Source organism: Numida meleagris, chromosome 5 (assembly GCF_002078875.1).
Source record: "Numida meleagris isolate 19003 breed g44 Domestic line chromosome 5, NumMel1.0, whole genome shotgun sequence".
Taxonomy (NCBI): Eukaryota; Metazoa; Chordata; class Aves; order Galliformes; family Numididae; genus Numida; species Numida meleagris.
In genome coordinates, this window is record NC_034413.1 from 37,012,934 (window position 1) to 37,037,629 (window position 24,696).

Consider the following 24,696-nt stretch of genomic DNA (forward strand, 5'->3'; position numbering starts at 1 on the left):
CCATCCATCCATCCATCCATCCATCCATCCATCCATCCATCCATCCATCCATCCATCCATCCATCCATCCATCCACCCATCCACCCACCCATCCACCCATCCATCCATCCATCCACCCATCCACCCATCCATCCACCTATCCATCCACCTCTGTCTTTAGAACCCGACACTGCCATAGTGGCAGATGTCCTTAAATATGAGTGTGCATGTGTTGGGCTTTGGAGATGTGCCCCCTGGACAGCCCATGGCATGTGTCTCCGTTGAACATGTGCAGCTCTGAGCACAATCCTACTGAAATCAGGTGCTTTGAAACCTGTCCCTGAGCGTCATCCCTCAGGGAATGGGAAGGACTGGAGGAGGTAGTGCTCCTCCATCTAATAACATATGTTTCAGACACCTTTCCCTTGAGACGGCAGCCTCTGGAAGCCCAAGATGAACCTTCCAACAAGATTAAAGAGATGGCATTAATTGCTATCGATCATGGGTCAACAAATTAAATTGCATCTGCAACCACATCTCTGAAAGGTCTAAACGAGAATAGTAGTTAATGGGTCTGGCTGGCCCAGAGCTGTGATTAATTAAAGGGAGAAATGAACTAAAACGCAAAGGAAAAAAAAAAGGCAGAAAGAAACAAGACTGAGATGAGGCCGAAACTCTTTATAAATAAGCAGGTTATGTATTAAAAATAAATAAATAAAAAGTGTAAAGCAGAGCTGGATGGGATTTCCCTTCTGGATCTGCTCCATCAGGCCTGAGACTGGCTGAACCAGTGACAAGGATTTTGGGGGTTGCTCCAAGCACCCTAGGTGCCCGCTGATGAGTCTTCAGTAACGTTAGTGATCCATCTTGGCATAGCTGGAGCACAAATGGCATGGCCTTTCCGCTGGGAGCTGGGTGAGGTCCTCCTGGGCAGGAATACAGGTGCTGCCCTGCCTCTCAGAAAATAATGGAGTAGCACGGCGTGGAATGTTGATGGTGTTTAATTAATAATGGAGAAAATAATATGTGGCACGTATAGCGCCGTACTTGTTCCAAGCACTGTACAAACATAAACTACAGTAATTAAGCTGTAATTAATTAGAGTAACTACTAATCAGTGTAAATAATGATGCATCTGGAGGTAGCAAAAGGACTCTGTGAACGGAAAGCAAATTTCCACACTTGGGACGTGGTGCTGAATATCAAATGGCACCAGTAAAGGGAAAAGAGTGCGTGGAGGTTGAGGGGAGGGCCTTGGAGCTGCAGGCAGTGATGGGATGGGAAACTGGGGTGGGGAAATCAGCAGAGGAAAATACACCACAGATATAGATTTTTTTTTTTGCTGGTTCACACACTTTATATTTAACAAAATAATTTTTTTTAATAATATATTCTTTTACACATCAAATATTGTTTCTAGAACCCCCCCACCCCCCCTTTTTTTTTACAGAATAGTTTTTTTATCTGTTTTTCCCTCACTAGTTTCAGGCACGCTATTGTTTGAACATTTTGAAACAGGATGGATGGCCATTGGCGGGCAGCAGCTGACAAGCCAAGGCGATGATGGCTTCATTCGCAGCGCCGCTCAAAGCGCAGGGAGCACATCCTTAGCCCAGCACAGCAGTGGCTGCACCGGTGCTCGTCCCACCCCAGCTAAGGATCTGCCCTCTGCTGAGATGTAAAATGGGGAAGAAATAAAAATACAAAGGCAGCTGTGCACTGAGACCGCCTCAATGCATGTGCTGGTTGGATTTGCCATCGTCACTGCTAAGAGCAGGTGCTGGGCTGAAGTCTGACCAAAATAACCACCCTCATCCTAATGGCAATGGGCAAAAAGCAGTAAACGAAGTGTGAGCGGTGATTGGCACGGTACTAGTGAGTCAGAGGGAGAGCAACCGGCCCCAGCAAAGGAGCTGTGGGGAAATACTGTGCCTCTCCAACCTGGGTAAGACGCTGTGCTCTCGATGTCCTCACAAGGACATGGCCACAAGCTCACAGTGCCTGTGTCGGTATTCTCAGCGTCGCTGTCCCCACGTGGTGGGAAGGTCAGCACAGACCCAGCACTGGGCTCAGCCCCATCCCTGCTGCTGGCCCATGCCCCCTCCTGTCCTTAGTGCCCCCCCACAGACACCACAGAGACCACCCGCTGCTTCGCTCATAGCTGTATTGCCCCGACCATCCCAGCTTCGGCTTAAAAAAATTATCATAAATAAATCACAACAGCAAAAGAAATGACTGTGGAAAACTGCGATCTGCGCCGTCAGAAGTGAGAGCAGTGAGCGAAGCGGCGCCTCAGAGACATCACCAGTCAAAGAGCTTGTGCAGGACGTTCCATTTTCTCTTCCTTTTTCTCTCCACGTCACCACGGAATCCCTACTGAGTGCTGATAATCACGAAAGCGGAGCAGCTACCTAGGTGCTGGGTACGTGGGGCCGAAAGCAAGAGGGCAGGGAGGGAAACCCTGTCCCGCCAGGAGTGCCTGGTGGCCTCGGTGGTGACCCTGCAGCATCTGGAGGAGCTGGGATGTGTTGGAGCCTGCGCTCGTGGCGTCAGCGAGGGGTTCTGCAGCTACAGAGCCTGCTTGCCCTGGCACTCACGCTTGGAGCACTGCGCTGGCTTCCACCAGTCCCCGTTGTGGCAGTGGCAGATGTTGCAGTCATCCACCTTCACCTCGATGCCTGCGGGGATGATGGTGGTTCCTGCAAAGCAGTTGGGACCTGTGGAAACACGGGCACATTGTAGAAATGAATACACCTTTTTCATTATTTTTTTATTTAATTTAATGAAGTTGGCTATCTCTTTTTTGCTGCGTACTCATTTAGTGCTGCTGTATCCCAGCGTTTGGCTACAAGACCATGAGGACAAGCATTGCTGCTGTAACCCAGTGATCCCGTGCTGACTGGCAGGACCAGAGCCTGCTCATCCTGCATCCTGAGCCCCAGTGCCAGAAGCCACAGGTGATTTATGGCATCAGGTTCACAAAAGCAATTCATCTCCCAAATAAGACAGCAGGCTGCCCAGAGAGGCTGTGACTGCCCCACCCCTGGCAGTGCCCAAGGCCAGGCTGGATGTGGCTCTGGGCAGCCTGATCTGTGGAAGGTGTCCCTACCCGTGGCAGGGGTTGGGGCTGGTGGGCTTTGAGGTCTCTGCCAACCCAATCAATCATTCTGTGATTCCATGATTCTATGATTTCATGAATTAACATCAGACCAGCAAATTGGGGTGGTCAGGTACAAGGCATCAAAGAAGCATGAAGACATTTGAATGTCTGGTGGCTCAGATTGTTGCTTCGAAATGTCACTCGTTGGCTGGCCATGATTTTTAATCTGTTCTAGTGCATGGGATGCATTTGAAAGACGAGCGGTGAGTGGTGTTGCCTGAATTTTGTCCATGTTTAAGTGACCTCCCCCCCTTTAATAAATGCCTCTTCAGTTTTACACCACCTCCTTCACGTTCAAGTTAACAAAGCCACATTACAACAGCCCAAGGAACAAGCCCCTGATGATGCCTGCACCAGAATTTGGCATTTCTTGGTGCATCATGTATCACAAGTTTCTTTCATGGGCAGGGCCTGGGAGCTGCAGGCCACACCCAGGCCTCATCCCAAGCCACACAAGGCTTCCTCACTCATCCCAAGTGTCCTCAAGGCCATAAATACCACGGCACCAAACAGATTTTATTGTTTTCAAGATCCCTGCTCTGCATGTTATCTGCTGATAAACAAAGTGCTCGGTATCGATAAACCATCCCACTTTCTCACTGCAATTACACCTCCTTATTTGATCTGGAAAGTGCAAGGAGGGACCTAACCCTGTTTTGGTCTTGCTGGAAGGCCCCTTTGCAATGGCTGTGCACTCAGTTGCGGTGTTTTCCAGCAACTCCTCGAAACTGTCATTTCTCCCCATGTCTTCAGGGTGTCTGGCTGTGCTGCTGCTGCAATTCCAACAGATGTTAATTCTCTGCTTCACGAAGCCTGATGGATGCTGCTGTGTTATGACATCTGAGCAGGCTCCTCCGTCAGGTAGGCTCATTTTCTGCTGCTAAAAGTCTGGGTCAAATGCAATGGAAAGGCCAATAATTGCGGCTGGCTGTATTTAAAGCTGCAGTAAGTGCCTGTACCTCTTTAATGGGACGCTCTGGTTGCCTGCCAGTGTTGGGGATGCTGACGATGGGCAGGCTCCAAACAACAGCCTGCTCTGCTCTCCTGGAGAAAAAAACCTTTTCATTAACGTTTAAACAAAACACTTTCTCTGAAGATTAGGGTGGCAAGAAAAGGGGAAGATCGTTTTCTCTGTTGTTGCCCCGCAACCAAAATGTTATCGTCAAATGGAAAGCAACATTTTTACCCTCCCTTTCTTTTAATCAACCACCCCAAGCCCCACTTCCTGGCACAATGGCTGCCAGCCATCCTATTTTTTCCCCATCTAACCTCTCCCAGCTTGGATCCACATGTAGATCTTGGGTTTCCAAAACTGCTGGCAGCACGCATCACAGCCAGACTACACCAGCAATGTGGTTCTTTATTATTATTCAAAGGAAGAAGCTGCTCAGCAGCACTTGATGACATGTCAAGCACATCAAGAAAGTTATTTGCAGTAATAGCAGAAGGAACAAGGAGCTTCTCTGGGCTGTCATCGCGTTCTCTCTAACAGCAGCTGCAGCCCCCACCGCTTTGAAAGCAGGGCAGCAATCAGCCCTTCTCCTCCTCGCTCAGGGAGACGGATGGTAGAAGTTTGCTGCTCCCACAGACAATGTAATTGTGAGATCTGCTTTGCTTAACATAATTAATACTCATAAAAGACCACGGCACTCCGGGCTGTTTGCTAGAACAGCTGTCAAGATTTTTATGGTGATATAGCACAGAAGTTCAGGCATTGTTTTGATGGGAGAGATGTAGCACAAAGGAAAAAAAAAGCATACATTTTGGTTTATGGGAACAGCGACAGCGAGTTTTGCAACCCTTATGCCTCAGACTGGATACCACGGTGATGGCATGTGTTGTGCTGCTGAACTCACCTCCTGTAAGGGAGGTTGGAAGGGACCTCTGAAGATGATCAAGGCCAACCCCCTGCTACAGCACGTTGCACAGGAAAGCATTCAGGTGGGATTCCACAACCTCTCTGGGTGAGGGTTTGATGCTCCCCAGCGTGGTGTTATGCAGATGCTGGCGGTACTGTGGGTTATACTGGGCCTGCAGCAGCTCTGGATTTAGCTTCGCGTGTGCAGACAAGCCATAAGAAGGAAGGAAAACATTAAGCGAATCACTTCAGGCTAGCTGTGATATTTGGGTTTGCCCTGAAGAGCATCTTGTGCAAAACAGCCTGTTGACTTCAGTACAGCTCCTGACAGTGCCCTGTCTCCTTTCAGTAAGGAGCAGTGCTCTCCTCATTACAGATCCCCATGTTCCTGTCAGGACAGTCAACAGGCACTGTGGTTTCCTGATGGAGGGAATTATTCTCCCCTTCTTCCTGTAGCATTTTGGAATGGACACAGCTTGCAAGCATCCCCACTGACACTCGTTCAGATGAATGAGTCTCTGATGAATTTGCTTTTGGAATGCAACCACAAATGCACAGGGATTAACTGCTAGCAGTTTGGTACAAGCAGTGGGGGCCATTACAAGTGCCTTCTCAGGGTGGGGGCAGATATTGTGCATGTCCCCATGAAGCAGAGATCTCAGTGTGACAACACCGTGGTGTTTCCAGAGTGTTCCCAGCACAGCTCAGCTGACACGACCATGTGCAAAGCAAGGACCAGGTGAGAACTGTGCCGTGACACCTCCCAGCACAAGAGGAGGCAAAACATACCAAAAAACATTCATCACAAGGGATACCGGCACTTTCCTACATGTAGATGCACTCTGGAGCTTTCCTAATTTCTGATGAGGTGATGGGCAGCCATGGCTGTGGCAGCATGGGAGGTGACAGAGATGGAGATGAAGACCTGGGAGGAGACCAGGACCTTCTCTCAGTCCCCTCGCTTTGCCCTGGCACTGATTGCTGGCATTCCCACTGTGCCTTCCCACTCCTTGGGGCTGAGATGGTCCACATTCCACTCCTTGGGTTGAAATGGTCCAGGTCCACATGGCCAAACCCAACTCTTCCCCCAGGCATGTCTGGAGGGCTGCACGTGGTCTTAAGAAGGAGCAGCTACTCCACGCAGATCAGTTCCTCCATTTACCTTCCAGGCTTGGCTGCAGAAAGCAGAGATCCCACGTTGCCTGCAACTTGTGACTTCTTCCATGTTCAGGCTGAGCTCTGTGCTGGGGGTGAGCAGAACTGCATCTTGTTTTTAATGGCCCCCCACCACCGATGTGCTGACCCTGCAGGACTTTTTCAGATGTTAATTTCGTGCTGTCAATGCTATTTATGTGATCGCTTCAGATTGCAAGAAAAGAGCTCAATTTGTGGCTTTAATTAATGAGTCGAGGAGGAAAGAAGTCTTGTTTTTGCTGTCTTGCATCAAGACTGAATGCCCCTCTCACCACAGGGGAGGAGAAGGCACCGGGTGAAGCCAGAGGTGAGGCAATAAGGAAGTCAGTTGATGATGCTGAGGTTTGCCTTAATTAAAATTAAATTTGGTGATGCTCCGCAGGCTGGCCTGAAAACACCACAAGGAGATAACAGCCCTGAGGTTTCACTTCTGTGTTAGAAAGAGGCCAAAGCCAAAGGTCCTAGTGCAAAGCATCACTGAAGTCTGAGGGTGTATAGGAAGCAGTGCTGGGGAGTAGGGGGGACACTGGCTCCAGCAGGCGACTTCCATGCTCCCCAGTGTAGGACAGAACCCTGGCATGTTCCCAACAAATGCAGCAGGTAAGAACCTCCCTCGGATCCCCTATGGCACAAGCCTATTGCCCCATAGGCCAAAAGAGCAATGCAGATGTAGCCACCACCCTGAGAACATCTGGCAGCAGCCAGATGCTGCCTCATCTTTGGGAGCATCCTCCCTGCCATAAGCAGAGAGCTTTGTGGGGCCATCTGCCACCAAACCACAGCACTTCTCAGCTTCAGTGTCTCCACCATGGGTAGGCACAAGTCACCAGTGCCAACAAAAGAGGCTCCCTGGATGGTGTCTCCCAGCCACCCGTCAACTTTCAGTCTTGCCCCAATGAACGCATCTCCTCCAAAGCTGCTCATTAGTTCTTGTCCCTCTTTCCTGCACATTCCACTCCTCCCAGTGCCATGCTAATGCCCCTTCTCCCCCCCACGCTGCCTATTTACATGAGAGATTTTCCTCGCCGTAATTCACATTGCTGGGTGCCTGAAGATGCCCGAGAGTTACTTAATCTCTGCATTAGAATTATAAATATATACCTGCAGCATTCTTCTCTCTAAATCCACGTTGCTCACTCTCACAAAGCACTACATCATTCAAAGGAGTGCACTGAGGAGGTGAGGCCTAACCCAGTGGCACTGACTGATTTAATCCTTCCTGCTTTGCACCATGCTAAGACCATTACTGATAGCTCATTATCAGTCTTAATCAGGAGCAGCGAAAAAATGCAGGACAGGAGACATCCAGTTGGGAACACACCGCGTTACTCCTCCTTATTGATGGTGCAGTGGCTTAATTTGATGCAGAGATATAACTTTAGGGCTCACTAAATACTGGAGCAGGTGCGTTTTGCTGCAGCAAAGATTGATGGGTGCAGTTTAAAGGCAGTCTGTTTAGGGATGGTGACGCCTGCCTGCGCAGTATGGATCAGAGCAGTGCGGGCCAACACGGGGCCATCACTCAGGAAGCCCAATGAAGACAGCAGCCTTCTGAGTCAGGTGTATTCAGTACTGAATAAGGTACTGAGACAGAACAAAGACCCTCTGTGGACTATGGTTTCAACATTTACCTGGCTGAAGTATCATAGAATCACCAAGGCTGGAAAAGACCTCCAAGATCATCCAGTCCAACCGTCCACCTACCACCACATTTCCCACTCAACCATGTCCCTCAGTACAACATCTAAAGGAAAAGGATTCATCTCCTAAAAATCTCTTTGAAGACAGCATAAGGTTTTGGCGGAATACAGTAGCTTTCTAAAATATAGGTAGAAAATATAGGTATTGCGGCAGGTAATGAAAGCCGCTCTTAGGTCATTCTAACCTTTCAGGTAAGTAATAGGCTTTTAAAAATCTGTCTAAATAGATATTTCCCCAAATGAACTCCAGCCCCTCTGAAGGTACATTAATTCTTTTAATGGGTCCAACATGGCAAATCAGTTATTTTGGGGAAGAGAGCCGGCATAAAGTAGACTCAATTGAAACAAATCCATTAAGAAAAGCACCGCTGTGATCCTGCACCATTCTCCCTGCCTCAGCAGCAGTGCTGGGGAGCTGCCCATTACAACCTCGCAGGGCTCTGTCCTTGGGCACTTTGGCTAAGAGGTGATGGGAAACCATCACCGATGGGCGCAGATGGCAAAGCAGCCACTGATTCCCAAGGGCTGGTTCCTTGCTTTCTGCCCGAGCATCTCCATTCCAAGGTGAAGGTTAATGGCAAGAGAAGAACAACCAGGACGTTCTCTCTGGGCCTTCGGAGGTTTTTAGCCAACTCATTCACCTCTCGGTTGTGCTCTGTGTGAAAATTTAATGGTTTTATAGCACATTTTAACATTTTTATGCTTTTCTTTCTGTGGAAAAAAAGCCACATTTGGTGTAAGAATTAAAACAGTATTTCATCCTTAACTGCAATCACGGATGATGTACGGGGGAGAGCTGGCTGCATGTCAAATCAATATAAAGCCAGAATTGAATCTAACTTGGTCACTACAGCTGTGCATGATGTTTTATGGCTTTTTTTTTCCATATTAGTCATAAAATGAGTGGAAACTGTGACTGTGCTAATTTCACACAAAACAAACCTTCTAAAATGTGGAGCAGGAGGAATAAAGGAAATGGGATTGCTGAGTTGTACATTTAAATGTAAGAAAACCAACCCAACCCAACATCAGATAAGGAAAGCAAGGCGGTCAGGGCAGGCTGACAGTAGCACTACTGCACACATTGGTTTGGCAGTGGCTGCTAGTTGGTATGAGGGGTGAGAGGGGTTCTGTAGCTGCAGGAATTCATGTGCTCTGAGGTGGCCTTCATCTCCCATCCGAAAAATGCAACACCATCGAAACATGGATGTTCGGTGGGAATGGGTTGTAGAAAAACGCCTTGATGCTTCAATCCATGCTCTCGATCCCTGGTTTTGCTCTTCTGAGGGCTCATTATGCCACCTGAATTTAGTGGTATCCATGACTTTTGCACAATGCTTTCTAATGGTGCCGTGCAAAGAGTCAGCTTGCTAATAAAAATGAGTAGCGCTGGTTTTGCATGTGAATGGTTGCATTTAACTAAATCATCAAATGGAGAAGGATTGTACTTTCCTCTGCTAATAATTCTGGGTGCCACTACAAATGCTTTACCACAATCTGTGTGGGCTTTTATACTCAAGCAGATGCCACGTGATATTATTCCAACATGACAGGACAGGACGGTTATTTTGCACTGCGAAGCAGCAACTAGGAATGATGATTAGCAACCCTTCCTTGCCTTGTCTTTCCTTGCATTCCTTTTATTTAAAACCAGAAGTGGGATTTAGACGTTAGCACAGCTACTGACCTGATACAACTTAACGATTTTACAAAATGCCTAAAAATGCCTCGCTTTAAAAGATTGATGTTTCCTATTGTATTTTTTCAAAGCCAATTAATTACTTAATTCATTAGCAATGTAACACAAGAATAGTCTTTGAAAATCCAGTGCTTTGTGTAGATGCCTTTAATTATGGATAATTAAATACTGTGGAAGGACCTGATTATACCTCTGAGCATTTTCTAATCTGGAAAATGAAACACGCTCTTGTACTTTTGAATGCACGTAGCAAAAACTAAGCTCAACAACTGCATGAAATAACATAAGGGGGGAAAAAAATGCCCCAAATCTAGATCAGATGAAGGATTCCCAAACCAAGGCAAGGTAGGAGCTGCTGGGGAAGCTCGAGGAATTTGTGCACACTTCATCAGGGCTATGCATGGGAGATGAAGGGAGCCAGCAAGCAAACATGGTCTGGAGGTGGAGTGATGCGCTGCCTGCTGAAGTTGGGAGCAGGTTTCCAGATGGTCTTTTGTACATACAGCTGCCATCGCCAAAGCTGCTAAAAAGAGCAAAGCACTTTCCGAATGAAATCACGGCTGACCTTGGAAGATGAAAACTTGCCAGTGCCAGGAGTTGGTCTATTTGTTTGGCTTTGGCTTCTTTTTCCATTTTTTTTCTTTTTTAATTTTCTCTTTATTCCTCTGCAGCGATCTCAGTAAGAAAGTCAGCGTTCAGAGGGCTGCGATAAACAATGTCGCTGCCTCAGAAAGGGTTTTAATCTCCGAATAAAGCCAGTGAAATATTTGTTTTGAAGACAGCCCCCCTCCCTCCTGCAGCTGGGACTCGACGCCTGCCCAAGGAGCTTTATCTTGTGATTTTTTTGTACTCACTGGAATAAACAGGGGGAAAGGAGGCACACCACCATCTAAATAAAGCCAATTTGGGTGCCCACCCTCACTGCCACCCTTTTCCCTTCCTCCTCTCCCCCTGCTCCTTATTTATGCCACAGCCAATTCCTCCCTGTGCCCCCACTGCTGAAACGCAACACATTTCCTTCTCCCTTAATTAAAACCCACTGACGGCGGCAGCGAGTGAGGAAAGGAAGCCGTAAGCTCTTCACTGCTGGTAGCGGTGCTGCTTGGCTGGCTGGGAGCTGGCTGCTGCCGCGGGGCAGCCAGGCTGAGCCCATCACACGCAGCGGGTTGGCAGAGCTGGGCACAAACGTTGCAGAACGGGGCTGTTAACCACTGCACTGCAAGTGAGCCATCAGGCAGTGAAACTATGTGCTGCTACAGCCAGTCCTGGGGAAACTCCTGCAATGCTTTTGACAAGCAAACAGTGTCTCTTTATCCCCCCAACTCCTGTCTGCATCTGTCTCCCCTGTGAAGCCAGTGAATAAACTCTGTTGTTTTGATGGAGGATGCTTCCTTCCCTTCTGGAGAATTTTCATCTTTTTGGAGCATAATCAGAACAGGTCCAGTGAGGGGTTATGCGCAGGACAACACTGGGGGGCAGGTAAACAGGTTTATACTGGCACAAGAATCAATCAAGAACACCCAAAAGAGGGAAAATGTTAATGCATGAGCTGCCTGTCTTTGTCAGGAGTGGGAATATCGATGGTGACTTCCATAGAATCATGGAATCACTGAGGTTGGAAAAGATCTTCCAGATCCCCAAGTCCAATCCCAACCCACTCCACCATGCCCATGGAACTGCCTCCCTCAGTGCCATATCCCCATGGTTCTTGAACACCTCCAGGGACGGTGACCCCACCACCTCCCTGGGCAGCCTGTGCCACTGCCTCACCACTCCATGAAGAAAGGGAATCACCTCTGTTTCCCTGGTTGACCCACTTGAGGAACCCAAGCAAGCACTTGGGCAGCAAAATCCTTCAGGTACAGGGGAACTACTCAAGATGAGGCCCTGGGGAGCATTGAGAGAACCAAGCCCAGCTGCTCTATGCTTCTCAGCCCCTTAGTCTGAGAGATCTGAAGCAGAGCTTGTTGTCAAAAACCCACAGCCAAAACCCAATTTGTCTCTCTGGGGGGAGCTGTGAAAAGATGAGGTTTTGGTGCAAAACACAGTAAATTCATTATTGTTAAGGCGGACAGGTTTCCATTCCTAATCAGAGTTTTCCAAGTCCTTAATAATTACTCTTTGACAGTTCTTGTAATACACTTCTATATATAATTTTTTTGTTTGACGCAGCTTGAAAAGCAATCAAGAATTATCTCCTTGCAGCACAGGGAGGGCATGAGTGCCTTGCACACACCTCCTGCTGCGTATCAGCCAGCACCGGATAAATCCCATCACTAATTACCGCCAGCCCCTGTCCTGAGCTGGGACACCATGGCAGGAGTGGGAAGGGGCCGGTGCCCACACTGCCAGCTGGAGATGTGGGATGACGCAGCAGGACGCTGCCACAGAGCTGTGCAGGTGAGTAATCCACATGCAAAGGAGCCCCTGGGACGTCAGCAGTGGCTGCGGTGAGTCAGAGATCGCAGGGTTCTTCTAGAATGGTTCCTCGGCCCTCAGGAAATTGGAGCACTGCACCTGAAAGCTGTGCTTGATGGCTATGGCACGTTTCTCAGACGCAGGCGGAGGAGCTGGTGCGGGATCCTCTCCTCCTGGCTTTGCAGCCTTTTCTGGACATGGCAAGAGCTGAGACGGGTGGCACGAAAGCATGATGCTGTTTGGGTTCACAAGGCAGAAAACAGCCCAGACAGACACACTGACCCACACTAATGATGCGCAGGAGAACCAGTGCTGTACTGAACAAGGGCTCCTGCATCTGCCTCCCCCAGCGTGCCCCAGGCAATTGCACAATGGTCCACAGAGAGCTAACTCTGAGCATGAGCCACCACCCATGGGTGCTTCAGCCCCACCCCAGTTCTCAGTGCTTACCTGGGCGAGGACGAGAGCCCGTCAGGAAGGATGTTTTCACATCACAGTTGGAGTTTTGAGATCTCTGCTACTCTTTTCCCACTTTTTTTTTTTTTTTTTTTTTTTTTAAGGAGAGCAGGTTCTCTGAAATAATCCATCATCAAAAAGTCCCTGCATCTTTGTCCTTCTTATCTGAAATGGTCTCTACCCCTCCTCCATCAGGGGACCAGCTCATTGCAGGGCAGTTGGACTAGGTGACTTTTAAGGGTCCCTTCCAACTCAAACCACTCTGTGACTCTATGATAAAATAAAGATCTATATGGACAGTCACGTCATGTCACCCTCTTCATTCTCCCAGATTAGAGTTGGTTCATTCTGGAAGCATTAAGCTGGGGGAATCCGATCATTCCACATTTTTTCCCATGATCTTTTTAAGCTTAAGAACAGCAAGTTTGCTGTAATTGGCCTTTCTCCCAGGCACGGTGCCGTGAGTCAGCACTTTCTGGCCAGCACATCCCCTTCCTCTTCATATACTCGCTACCAGATACAGCAAAGGAAACCTGAGCATGGAAGCATCTCGGAGAACTCTGTGTGTGCACCCTCACACAGACCCATCTCTCACAATACATCCCTGCACATGACACCGTAGCTTTTGGTTTTGGTACATCAGCTCCTGCTTCATTTACTCTAAGAGCTCTGAGCTTCTCTATCAGAACAAAACTGCTGTCACAAAACATTTTCAACTGGGAGGAAAACACAGCTTATTTTATGCAAAATGAGATACATCCACTTACAACAGTTGTGGGATTGTACCGTACCTTTGAGCTACCCACTGAATTCCGTGTGGCAATCTTGGATACTGGTGGGGTGAGTACATCCTAGAGTTTATCTGGAAAGAATAAACCAGGGGAGCCCTCACATGCACTGCTGATGATCAGGGTCTGGTGGGTGAACTCACTGCCCATTCATCCCTAATTTTGTTCAATTAGCACGGCAGGAGGAACCACACTATGCCAACAAACCCAGCCAAAGCAAATAACACAGGATCCTCTCCTCTCTTCCACTGGACCTTTATTTGCTGATGACTAAGCCTAAGCTCTTCAACCTTAGGTATAAATTCCAATCAACATAGCACAATGGTTTTCTAAACACAAACAGAAAAAAAACACCAAGAAATTACCCTCAACCAGCCAAGCTCTTTGCAACCTGTGCTGAAGCACTGAGCTCTCACACCTACACTGAGAGGGTGAACAACCCAGTACAAAGCAAGAGCATGAAGAGAGGGAGAGTATGAGAGGAAGGGAGTGGAAGGAAATGGATGCTGATGTTCTCAGGCAGAAGGGCATCTCCAGACAGCAGGGACCAGCAGCATCCGATGGCACAGCTGGGCTTCTCCAGGCAGCACAAGCAGTCTCTGCACCACATATAATTAATGCTCTTTAACCCACACCAGGATGTGCTGCAACAAATTGTGAGCCTCTGTCGGCAAATCAGGGATAGACATGAAGAAAAATGCACTTCACAAGTATTTCCTAACCCCTCCAGCCAAACTGGCTGGTGAGTCTGCGAGTGTAACAGGCCAGGATGATGTGCAAATACACATAAATACCTGGAGCGAGATTACTGCACTGATCTCCTTTGCAGAGATGTGTAAATGTGGAAGTCAGAAGGCTATGGCTGAGATGCGGGACCCTACCAATGGAGCAGAGAGGATGGAGACAGCTGATAAGGTGGTGGGAAGGAGAGGGAAGCAGGAGAAGAAAACTTCCAAGTGCTCTAAGTTTTCTCGGACTTGCTCAGCTCTAATCTTTAATTCATATTTTCATTACAGTCTCTTTGCTCTGTAAAGTCTGCATTTCATGTAAAAGGAGCAGCTCAAACATCAATTATTTGACATAAGTCAACCCCTAGTTAAAGTCCCCTACTCTACATATATGTTGGCTCCCATAAAAGAAGCATTAAACATTCATTAAATTAGAAATACATGAAGACAGTGTCATGCCTCTCTTCTCATACAGATATGCTTAATAAGTCCAACCTTCCAGAGCAGCAAAAGCAAAACCATCTCTAATCCTTTTAGAAAGCCTGACCATGCAAAGCACCCCAGTCTTCTGCAATTTGCCTGTGAGTCACCCAGAGAAATTAGCTACTGCAGGTCAGATCCTCAGCGGGAGTAGATGTGAGTCAGTCCCTCTGCCGGGGTTACACCGAGTACCACAGACCCAGAATTTAGCTGTAGGTTTCTCCTGCAGCAAAATGGTTTACAGCAATGTAATTGGATAAAAACATCACTTTTAGTCTTCTGTGTTACACCAAGAATCCCATTAAGTGGGGAACAGCAATAACCACACCTGCTTGGATTTCAGTACTGTTCACAAGCGTGCTCTGCAACAGGTTCCCAACCTCAGCCTAGGATCTTCTCCAAAAAAAACCCAACCAACCCACCCCCTCTGCAAAATACCACTATGATGATAGTTGATCTTGAACCACTGCTGCCATAGACTCATGCACACAAATTTCAGCAACGTTTTCCCAAGGGGTCACCCCTGGTAAGCAGATGCTTCTTCACAGCCATCTCAGTTTGAAGAACAACACAGGCCATGTATAACATGTTTCCCAAACCTCCATGATCTGTGTCGGCTTCAGGAGAGCTTTGGAGCAAGTCCCATCTAGCAAATGGCTTCTCACCATCCTGCCATTCAGGGTGCTGGTAGACATTCATTCCAAGCTCTGCTTGAAGTGAAGGCATGGGAACACATTTAGGATCCTAAGTACAAATTCAGGACAGCAGCTTTCAGCTATTGCCATCTCCTTCTAAGCTTCAGGAAGTGGTATATTCAGCCCAACTCCGCTCGATGGCAAGTTTTGGAAGATTTATCCAAAGCTCTTCACCAATTCTAGATGGCTTCCAGCAGCGGTGTCCACAGGGAACAGGTCACAGTCCTGAGTCAGCAGCATATTTAAGCTGGAAAATCCAACCGTGTGAGACTTTCAAAACCAACAGGGCTTTATGGATACCTCTGCACTTCACTCTCATCAGAAAATCTGGCATCTATCTGCCTTTAAACACTTGGCCCGAAGTAATGGAGGTGAACAAACACCACTGAAAATCAATTTCAGTGAAATAACTTCTTTTTAAAGGAACGGTAAAGTAAGCATTGAAGTATTTTGTCAGGTCAATGACGGCCTAGCCCAAATATACTGCCTTGTTTTCAGTCTTGATCTTTTACCAGCTTTCAAATCAATCCCTTTCTTCCTCAGTTGCTAATCAAATTGCTGCTTTAATTGAGCTAACAGGGCACCACAGTTTATGTTCCTGCTGGTAAACACAAAGAACATTAGCTGACAAACAATCAAAAAAGCATCCTTTGTAGTGGCAGGAATTTTCGTCCATGTTCAAGCTTCAAAAGCATTGATTTTCATAGCTAGGCATGAAGCCTTGATGGGCTTTGCCATTACAGTGTTAAAGCAGCTTCTACAAGTTCTGCAAAAATGGAAGAAGGCTCCTAATTCATGTTGGTGTCCAAAATGGAAGACTCTTGATTCAGAATGGAGGCTCTACATCCACACATAAGGCTGTGAAGCATTCCCCCATCCCCATGTGCTGGGCAAACGCTGCTTGAAGAGGGGTAAATCCCTCCTCTGGGCCCTCATGTGCCATCGGGATGTGCTGTTGGTGGCGATGGGGTCAACTGAGCGCTCAAAAATCCATCTGTCTTCCACAAATGCTTTATCCACCACGAGCTAAGCGTGACACGGCCATTCTGCACTACCAGCTTCGTTCTCCAGGACCTATGGATAGAGTTGTGGAGTCCAGCAAGGTCCAGTGTGGGGATACGTCTTTGTCTTGGCCACACTCAGCTTGCATCTGCACAAGCAATCAGCATATTGCATAGACTTTGACTGAAGGGTTTTTAACTGCAACCTTAAAATCTGGCCATTTCAGGACTTCCTGAAATAAATTAGAAGAGGAATTTTATTTAGTTTTTTTTTTTTTTCTCCTAAAGGAACTTCCCCATGGCTCCAAACCACTGTTTTCCATAAAGCAAATGAATATGAAGTCTTCTCATGTCGTCTTGCCACATTTTCTGTGTTGTCTTTATTCAGCAACAGTTGCATATAATCAAATGGCAGACAAAACATCCTCTCCCACAGACCTTCATTTTTTCCTCACACTTTCAATAACTTTTCTCCTCATCTCATCGATTTTTTTGTCTATGACCATGTAAGAAGCAGACGCTTTCCAAAACAATCACCTGGAGAGTCAGCGATCCACATCTTGCAGATAAATAACAAGCTCTATTTATGCAATAAAGCACAGGTAACGTAATATCCAGGCAATGGGTTACATGATATTAAAATCTTGGCACACTTCAAAATATCTGATAATTCGGAACAATGAAGACCACGTGGGGATGTTCTTTCTGTCAATATTGGTTGACAACTTGCACCGTTAATCCACTACATTCACTTAAAATACAATAACTGATTTACATTCATATGGAGCCTTTTCTCCCCGTAAATTGCAAAAGGCTTTGCAAAATTAACACCTTGCATTGCTCCCGCAGCACAGTACCTGGGAGCTGCTTGGTTGTCTACTGCTTCAGAAGGAACAGCTATGTCCACTGACTAAATGGGCAATATCTAGGCAACAAGGTTTTCCTCTGAGGTCTCCCCACCCAAGTGAAAGCTGCCTAATTTGTGGAAGTAGGATAGGTTAATGAACGTGCTTTCCCCTGGTAGATGGCAGGATGGCAGCAGGCTGCCCTAGGGGCTGCCTGCTCATGTCCCCACATCATCTCCCCTGGCTGTCCACCTGAGGGCACATGGAGCCAACTGGGGCACATCTCTGGCCCTCGGGGATGTCAAAAAAACACCTGGCTTAGGAAAAAAAAAAAGGCATTTCCACATACTGCTCACCAGGAAAAGGCAGCCCAAAGGTCAGTCCCTGGGTGCTGTTCTACAAAGCAGCATGCAAAATTCACTCTGGGACAAATGTAAGGCATGTTTGTTAAAGGAAAGGCTGCCCTCAGCTCTGATGGGCTGGGACAATCCTTGGGGATTCTCTGGGCAAAACACACTGTGTGACAGGAGGAACAGGCTGGGATGCAGAATGCTTATTTCAAATTAACTCCAACTGAGAAATAATGAGCAGCAAGTTTACGTTCTCTGTAAATTAAGAGAGAAGCTTAGGTAAACTGTGGCTTTATGTGCACATAAATAAATTATTATTTACTCGGTTTTGTGCTCATGCCCTTAAATACAAAGATGTTCATATGGAATTATTAATATTTATAGCACATTATAATAAATATCTGTAACAGCTTCACCTGGATATACGCTATTTCACCAAGGTAAAATCTGCTGAAGGTCGAAGCAATCTTTTACTTGTGTGCAGAGGGCAAGATCAGCCTCTTTACTTTGAAATCTGCATCAACTGCAATAATTTAAAGCTTTAATTAAAGACTCAGTGTCAGATTATCTAGGAAACGTGTTCCTGCTGCCCAGTATTTCATCAGGGATGGCTCCAGAAGCGCACACTGGAGTAAGCACGCTGACCAGGACGTATTTCGCCACGGACATGTTAGCTTTTATCTGTCTTATTGCATAACCAATTCTTTGGTTGAGGGTTGGTGGCAACGAAAATTAAATTAAGAGCAAAAGCTGACTCCCAAACAGGAATATACAGTGCTTATTCTGTTCAGCCCTCAAGAAAATGAAAGTGCCAAGGCAAAGCCTAATATTTTAGCAATTTTGTTAATGTATGTGTAAATGGGCGAAGGCGCCTTTGAAATGCTCTGAAAAGAATTTCACACTTCAGAGAGGGGAAAGAAGTTAACAATTCTATTGTGGCCCTTATTGGAATTTTTAAATTAATTTCCCTGACATAGCTGTGCCATAAAATCCCCCACGACGACAAATTTTTGCTAATGTTGAGATTATTTTCAGATACAATTCTGAAGGAGCAATTTGCGAAACCGGGAGTGGGGTAGACCCCCGCAAATCCTGCTGCCCTCTGCTCTCCCCCAGCCCTTCCCCAGGCACTGTGAGCCTCATTTGAAACCACATCTGGTTTTTATTCCACATTGGTTTTTGCTTCTGCAAAGCAGCAAAAGGGGGAGGGATACACCAATGGCCTGTGGCTTTGCGAAGTGCAGGGGGGGAAGAGATGAGCGATGATACAGTAGGGATCCCTCCTGTCCTTACAAACTCAACAGATGCTTCTAGATGACATCCAAAGGGCTAAAGGAAAGGCAAAGTGCAACCCTGTAGTGATGCATAAAGGGCTTAGCAATCACATCCCATCATAACGACAGCCAACCCACAGTGGTGGACTTATGGGGAGGAACAAGCGGAGGTTTGGAAAGGAAGAGTGTGGGGTCAGGGGGGTAAGGATGACACCTGGGCATGCCTATAGCCCTAGGTGCAGGAAGATGAGGACCTCGGGGGATATTTCTGCTGGGAAAGGCTGCAGCACGAGCTGCAGGATTGCTTGTGGACAGGAGGGATGGCACAGCCCACGGCAGCCCCAAGCTGGGCTTTAACACTGGGAGGCAAGGTTTCCATCTCGTAGAGGAGACAGTTAACAACAGCTGACACACTTCTGTCTGGAGAAGCCACAGCGCCTTGAAATAACATCTCGGGGCCATAATTCTGCGGTCTGTCACTACCAGGAAACGTGAAACCTAGTGACCTTTCGTCTCTGTGACAGAAATGCTGCACAGCACCTGGAGCCATCGCCCACACGATGCGCTCTGACAAACAGGGCCATGGGACACAAAGGGGAAAACGGCCTCTCCCTGAAAATCACCTCCTGCTGAACTCTGGCAAGCAGAGCCAGCTTTGTGCAAGCTGCACTGCGTTTAGCGAGGCAAGAGACAACAGTTTGGTATTTCCTTTGACAATAAGGGATAAATCTGCTTTTCAGACTGCTCTTAAATGATGGCGGAGGGAGGGAAATTGATATTGGCTTTTTATGAATCTTCGGGTCAGGTACGTTCAAATCAACAGATTTTTGCATTAACCTCACTGCTTCGCAGCACTTTTGCCCTTGGCAAGACATAATTAAGAAAGGCATGAAAATCTATCTGAATGTATCAAGAGGAAATTATTCTCCACTTAATGGCAGCAACAGCTAAGCAAGCAGGCAGACTGCGCTGCTAGCAGAGCACAGCAAATGATGCAGGGCTCTGTTTTAACCCCAAACACCAAAATTTTAAGGATCAGCTTCTGAAATGAGGATTTGCACTACATTGTGTCAGGGATTAACTTTTTCTTCCCCCCAACAGCTATATCCCTTGAGCTCTTCTCTTTGCCAATCTAAAAGGATGACCGCAGACACCAAGGCTGAGCTAAAACCTTTTCATCACACCGAGACGTGGCACTGTAATGTCTTCACTGCTTTGGTAGGAAGCAAAAGCTACTAGATGGAAGGGGGAAAAGAAAGACATTAAAGAAAAAGGGAGTTTGGTCATTTAAGTAGGACTGTCAGCTTGTGTTATCTTCATGCATTTGTGAAACCAAACTTTAATTGACTGGCTGCAGTGCAGAGCCGAAAGATAAAATTGCAGTCTCAAGATGAGCAGACGGCTTAAAGTGTTGTGATCCTCATTCATTAGGATTTGACAGAGGGTTTCAGAGGGGAAGAGATGCAGCCGTCTCTGTTATTCTTTCATATGAAGTTACCAAAACATTAGAGGGAGGCGAAGGGTGAGCTCTGCTCTTGAAACTGCATCCAAGAAGAGTAACAGAGACTATTTTGGCACTGCCTTATTTCTATCCCTTTGTGAATTATTTCATTCTGTTTCTGAAGGATAAAGTCCACAGCACCCCCATGCAGATACACTCCAAAGGATTGTGTATCCCTCCAAAGGAAAGTGTATCCCTCATTCACTGCAAGCCCTGGTCTCCCTGGCCCCACAGGCCCCCACAGTGCATAAGCTGCTTTTAAGAGGGTGTTAAGAAATATTTCCCTGCCTAAACCAGGTTTCAGAGAACTTTCTATCTGTGTCTTCAACAGGCAAGGGAAGAGAGGAGTAGAGACACTTGGGAAACCCACGGACAAAGCCCCGGCAATGAGCCCCTTGACATCTAGCTGAGGGTCCTACCACTACCTTATACCCTGGAGCCCTTCATTTACTGGGGGAAATGGTCATGGTGGGGAAGGGTTGGTAGGGAAATTCAGCAGCTCCTGGACTTCTGTGAAAACGCTTTTGAGCGTGTACTCCTGAGAAGCCTGAATAATGTTCACACTTTGGATCTATGGGACACAAACCAGCATGGAACTCTGCATGCAAAGGGAACACAGAGGTGGTCAGACACACACTAACACTGTTCACTTGGGTTTAAATGAGCCTTCCAGTAAATGCCTGTCTGGTGACGGACATGGCGATGGCAGTGCAACTCCCAGTGCGGGGTGCCTCCTTACAGCCTTTTTCTAGTGCCGTCTGTGATGGGAAACCTCACACCCTGCCATAGTGGGCAATACACCAAGACGGTGGATAGAGCTGGCTAAAACACCTCTCCAAAGTTCACTGATAACAAACTAACGAAATTCAGACATTTTTCTGCTTTTTGACGGCAAATAGAATTCTAAACCCTTATAAAACATTCTGGAGTCAAAATCGTGATTTCATGTAGATGTCTGGATTCCAATATCATTGGCATACTTTTCCAAACTGCTCAGAATTTTTCCAGTTCCTTAGATAGAAATACTTTGGATTTCCACTAGTTTGCTTTTTCTCTGTCTTAAAAGACCAGAAAATGTGCTGAAAATGTTATTTCTCTGTAAACATTTTCATTTGTGATCCAAAAGCAACCGTTACTCTTTCATTCCACAGTGGTGATGAGCATAAGGGGAAATACATAAGGATAGTAAATTCTAAACATGAGAAGACGAGCTGATGCAGCCACTTCTATGTTAAGAAAGCCATGAAAAGGTTTATGTGAAGCGAGCTCATGTCTCAATCTGTCTTCTATCTACATTAGGAGAAAGGTGCTTTTGCAGAAATGTATGTGTCTAAGGGCTGTGGAATGGGACCAGAGAGACCTTCTTGGAAGAAACAGATTTATTTTCCGAAGAGGTACTTTCAGTCATCCCAAAGCCTTTCTTGGAAGTACTGCCAAATCCAAGTCCAATTCATGAAATTGTTTCAGAAGGATAGTGAGGGCCAATACTACACACACAGACTCTAGCACACAACTTACAGTGTTACAGGCTTGGTCAGAGTTTTAGCAGCCCCAGAGGGAGTTTTGCCATTGATTTCAATGAGTTTTCCTTTAGCCTTAGGTAATAATCACTGGCAATTAATTTAGGGACAAAGACTGCTCTTTCCTTGGATACTCGATTTCATGTGAGACTAATCATGAGGAAAAAAAAAAAAAAGCAACGGCATGAAATGAACATCACCAATATCAAGACTCAATCCTAAAAAGCCTCACTTAAGTCAGCAGTCCCACCAGCTTCAATGAGAAGACGCAGGGCAGGAAGGGAAGCCTTAATTTTCAGAGCAGCTGTCTTGCCCACACAAGGAGAAGTCACAGCCCCAGTGCCAGTCTATGCCAATGGAAGCAAACCTCCTGGCGATGCATCGGTCATGACATTTAATGAAATGTTTCCTTTATATCTCTGTTAAAGCCAATACAGTACTTTCTTACCATTTTTGCAGACCGGACAACACTGCTCTGGTTCATAGACCGGGTTGACACACTCGGGAACTGCGCAGTCTGCTACAACACAGTGAACTTCATTGCTGGGCTCACAGCGACACCATTCACATGGCGAGGGCTAGGAACAAATCTAAAATTAGCCCATTTCCTCCCATAGCTCAAAAGTTTGCAACATTTCTATCTTGCCATAAGATAAACACATCAACGTTTAATACCTCTTGACTGCATTAGTTCATCATGGGTAATACAAGTCAACCTATAGGACAAAATAGCAACATCAGAAATAGGCAACCAGAACATCAGAAAAAGCAGTGAGTGTGATATTTCTCCCAGAGAAGGTGCATGCTTTTTTATCTTTTGCCAGACTTGAATTTTCTTCAGTAGGAAGACCAAGCTGAGGCCACCAGGTGAGATGGTGTGGCCCACATGCTCATGTGACACCACACACACCACTGCTCTACCCGTTCGTTATATAGGGTTTTTGGAAGACCACGACTAGTGGTTCTTCCCAGGAAGGGACGGATCCAGAAGGACATGGTGATCTTCCAGGTCATACTTGTTATGTCATGTCAACCACCATTGGCAGCAAACCCCGCGCTGTCAGAAAGATGCTGCGGGGCTGGCCATTCCATCCACCAGCCCCTCAATAGGTTTGGCTTCCAGTTCTCAGAGCACAGGAGAACGGCGTTGTTCTTGGAGGAGCAAAAACAGTTAATTCTGTGTTTGTGCAGCACCTGCATTGAGGGTCTGTAAGCACTCCTATAACACAACCATCAGACCTTGCCCCGGCCCCGCTTCTGCCTGTTTCAACGAGGTTTGTGAGAAAGCGCTTTGCACTGAGCATGTGAATAATTAAGAGCCTGAATAACTGCTGAAGTCAGTGAATTTGGGATTAAAGCACCCAGCTAAATGGCTTTGTTTAAGCTCCATCAATTCAAACAGGAATCTATATGCCTACAAATGGTAGAGTTGTCACTGTCTTGCTCTAAGAGAAGCTGTGAAAATCTGCTGAGAAATAGAAAGGTCAGTGTGCAAGGCTCCTAATACCCAATACATGTCTGCAAGCACAATGAAAGAGTGGCAACAGAGCTAAGAAAGGACACCCAAGGAACCTGAAGGGAAAATAACTTGCTTTTGGTACCTGTGGGTTCAACATCTAACTCCCAGTTCCTCAGCAATGGTAGACCCCTCACTAACACTTGAACTAGTAAATGTGAATGTTGGAACAAATCCTGCTTTGCATCAGTGGGAATCTGCATCAGCGGGAGTTCCTCCACATTCAAAATAAACAAACGGATGCAAACAAGAAAAGGCATCATCCCCATGTGCTTCGAACCTCAGTGATGCATCACTCACATCTACAAGACAGGCACAACCCCGTGAGCCCTGGTTCTGGCAGGTAAAAAGCTTTTCACTTCACCTCTAAGAAGCTCCATATGTCTCGCGTCAAATAATTTATTCCCTGGAAATTCATTTCTACCTTAAAACGCACTAATTAAAGCCTCCCTTGCTTTGTCTCAGCATCTGCAGTCTATAATTCCCATCACCTCTTATTTGCTCACGGCTTTGGCAATTTAGATAAAATCAGCACTCCTTGAGCAAGGGAAGAAGTCTGTGGAGGTGGAATTCCTCTCTCTAATTATCTTTCCTCATTCAATCCTGCTTTGATTTCTGTCTGAAGCAGCAGGAATCTAAATTCATTTGACCGACATTTCTTATTCAAGGCTATTTAATAAGAAGAAACAATGCAGAAGAAAACAGACAGAACTATTTGCTGAGGGATCAATAAGAAAATTGCTGCTTTGTTTTTACTCATTTTAATCGCTAATTATATGGAGCAATAGAAGTAGATCTTATGATTTGTGGAGGCTTTCAGTGATGTATTCTTCAGGGCTTGCCCCCACCTCCACTACTCCAGTAGCTGCAATTCTAAGAAATAATGTGGTGCATTTTCAAGACTGCAGCTCAATCTATTGCTTGAAGAGGATCAGCAGATGCAGAAGATGCCCCTGAACGACTGTGCAACTGAGTAAATGAGACATGACATACACATCTTTTGCTATTGTGTTGTCGGTGTAACTTGAAAATGACACTGTAATAAACCATGATGCTGCTTGACACTGAAAGCAGCTTTTCAGGAGGGAAGAACCGCATACAATTATCAGAATAAAAGGATGCCTTGGCAGCACAAGGAGCAGGCAGCCAGGAAACAAAAAGGCTGCTCTGGCATGAATGGCAGGACTTTTTCAGCCACCTCCTCTTCCCCACCTTACCAAGGTCAAACGACATGGTCTTGCCGCCAGGATCTCCCTCTATCTGAGCACTTTGTTCATTTACTGGTGCCCCTTACTGTGGCTCACCTCCATGGACGACTCCAGCCTTCCTATCCACTTCCTTTATGAACATCTCAGCACTTTCTCCCACTGGGTGTGTCTTTGGATCACTTTACAGGATCTAACATGCAGCTCTGCCAATCCTCACAAGTTCCCCAATCTGGATTTAAAGATCTATCACCAGCGGAAGATGGATGGTTTATCCTTTTGTATCTGCTGAAGTTCACTCACTAGTCAACACCAGTTCCTAAGAAGAC

At 46.5% G+C, this 24,696-nt stretch overlaps 1 protein-coding gene across 10 annotated transcripts in view; it reads right to left on the reverse strand.

Moving 5' to 3' along the window:
* The window catches only part of VWC2L (von Willebrand factor C domain containing protein 2 like), a 38,534-nt gene continuing 14,802 nt past the window's right edge, over nt 965-24,696 (reverse strand). For 5 of the 10 annotated variants that reach the window (XM_021397863.1, XM_021397864.1, XM_021397862.1 and 2 more), the window contains 2 exons: nt 22,095-22,224; nt 965-2,696 (listed from right to left, as the gene is read on the reverse strand). In XM_021397863.1, coding sequence (XP_021253538.1) covers nt 2,548-2,696; nt 22,095-22,224 — 279 coding nt within the window. In that variant the 3' untranslated portion in view covers nt 965-2,547. Of the gene's footprint in view, nt 2,697-3,789; nt 4,184-12,529; nt 16,390-22,094; nt 22,225-24,696 lie in introns of those variants that run through there. The other 5 variants (XR_002439116.1, XM_021397865.1, XR_002439115.1 and 2 more) reach the window with 5 other exon arrangements.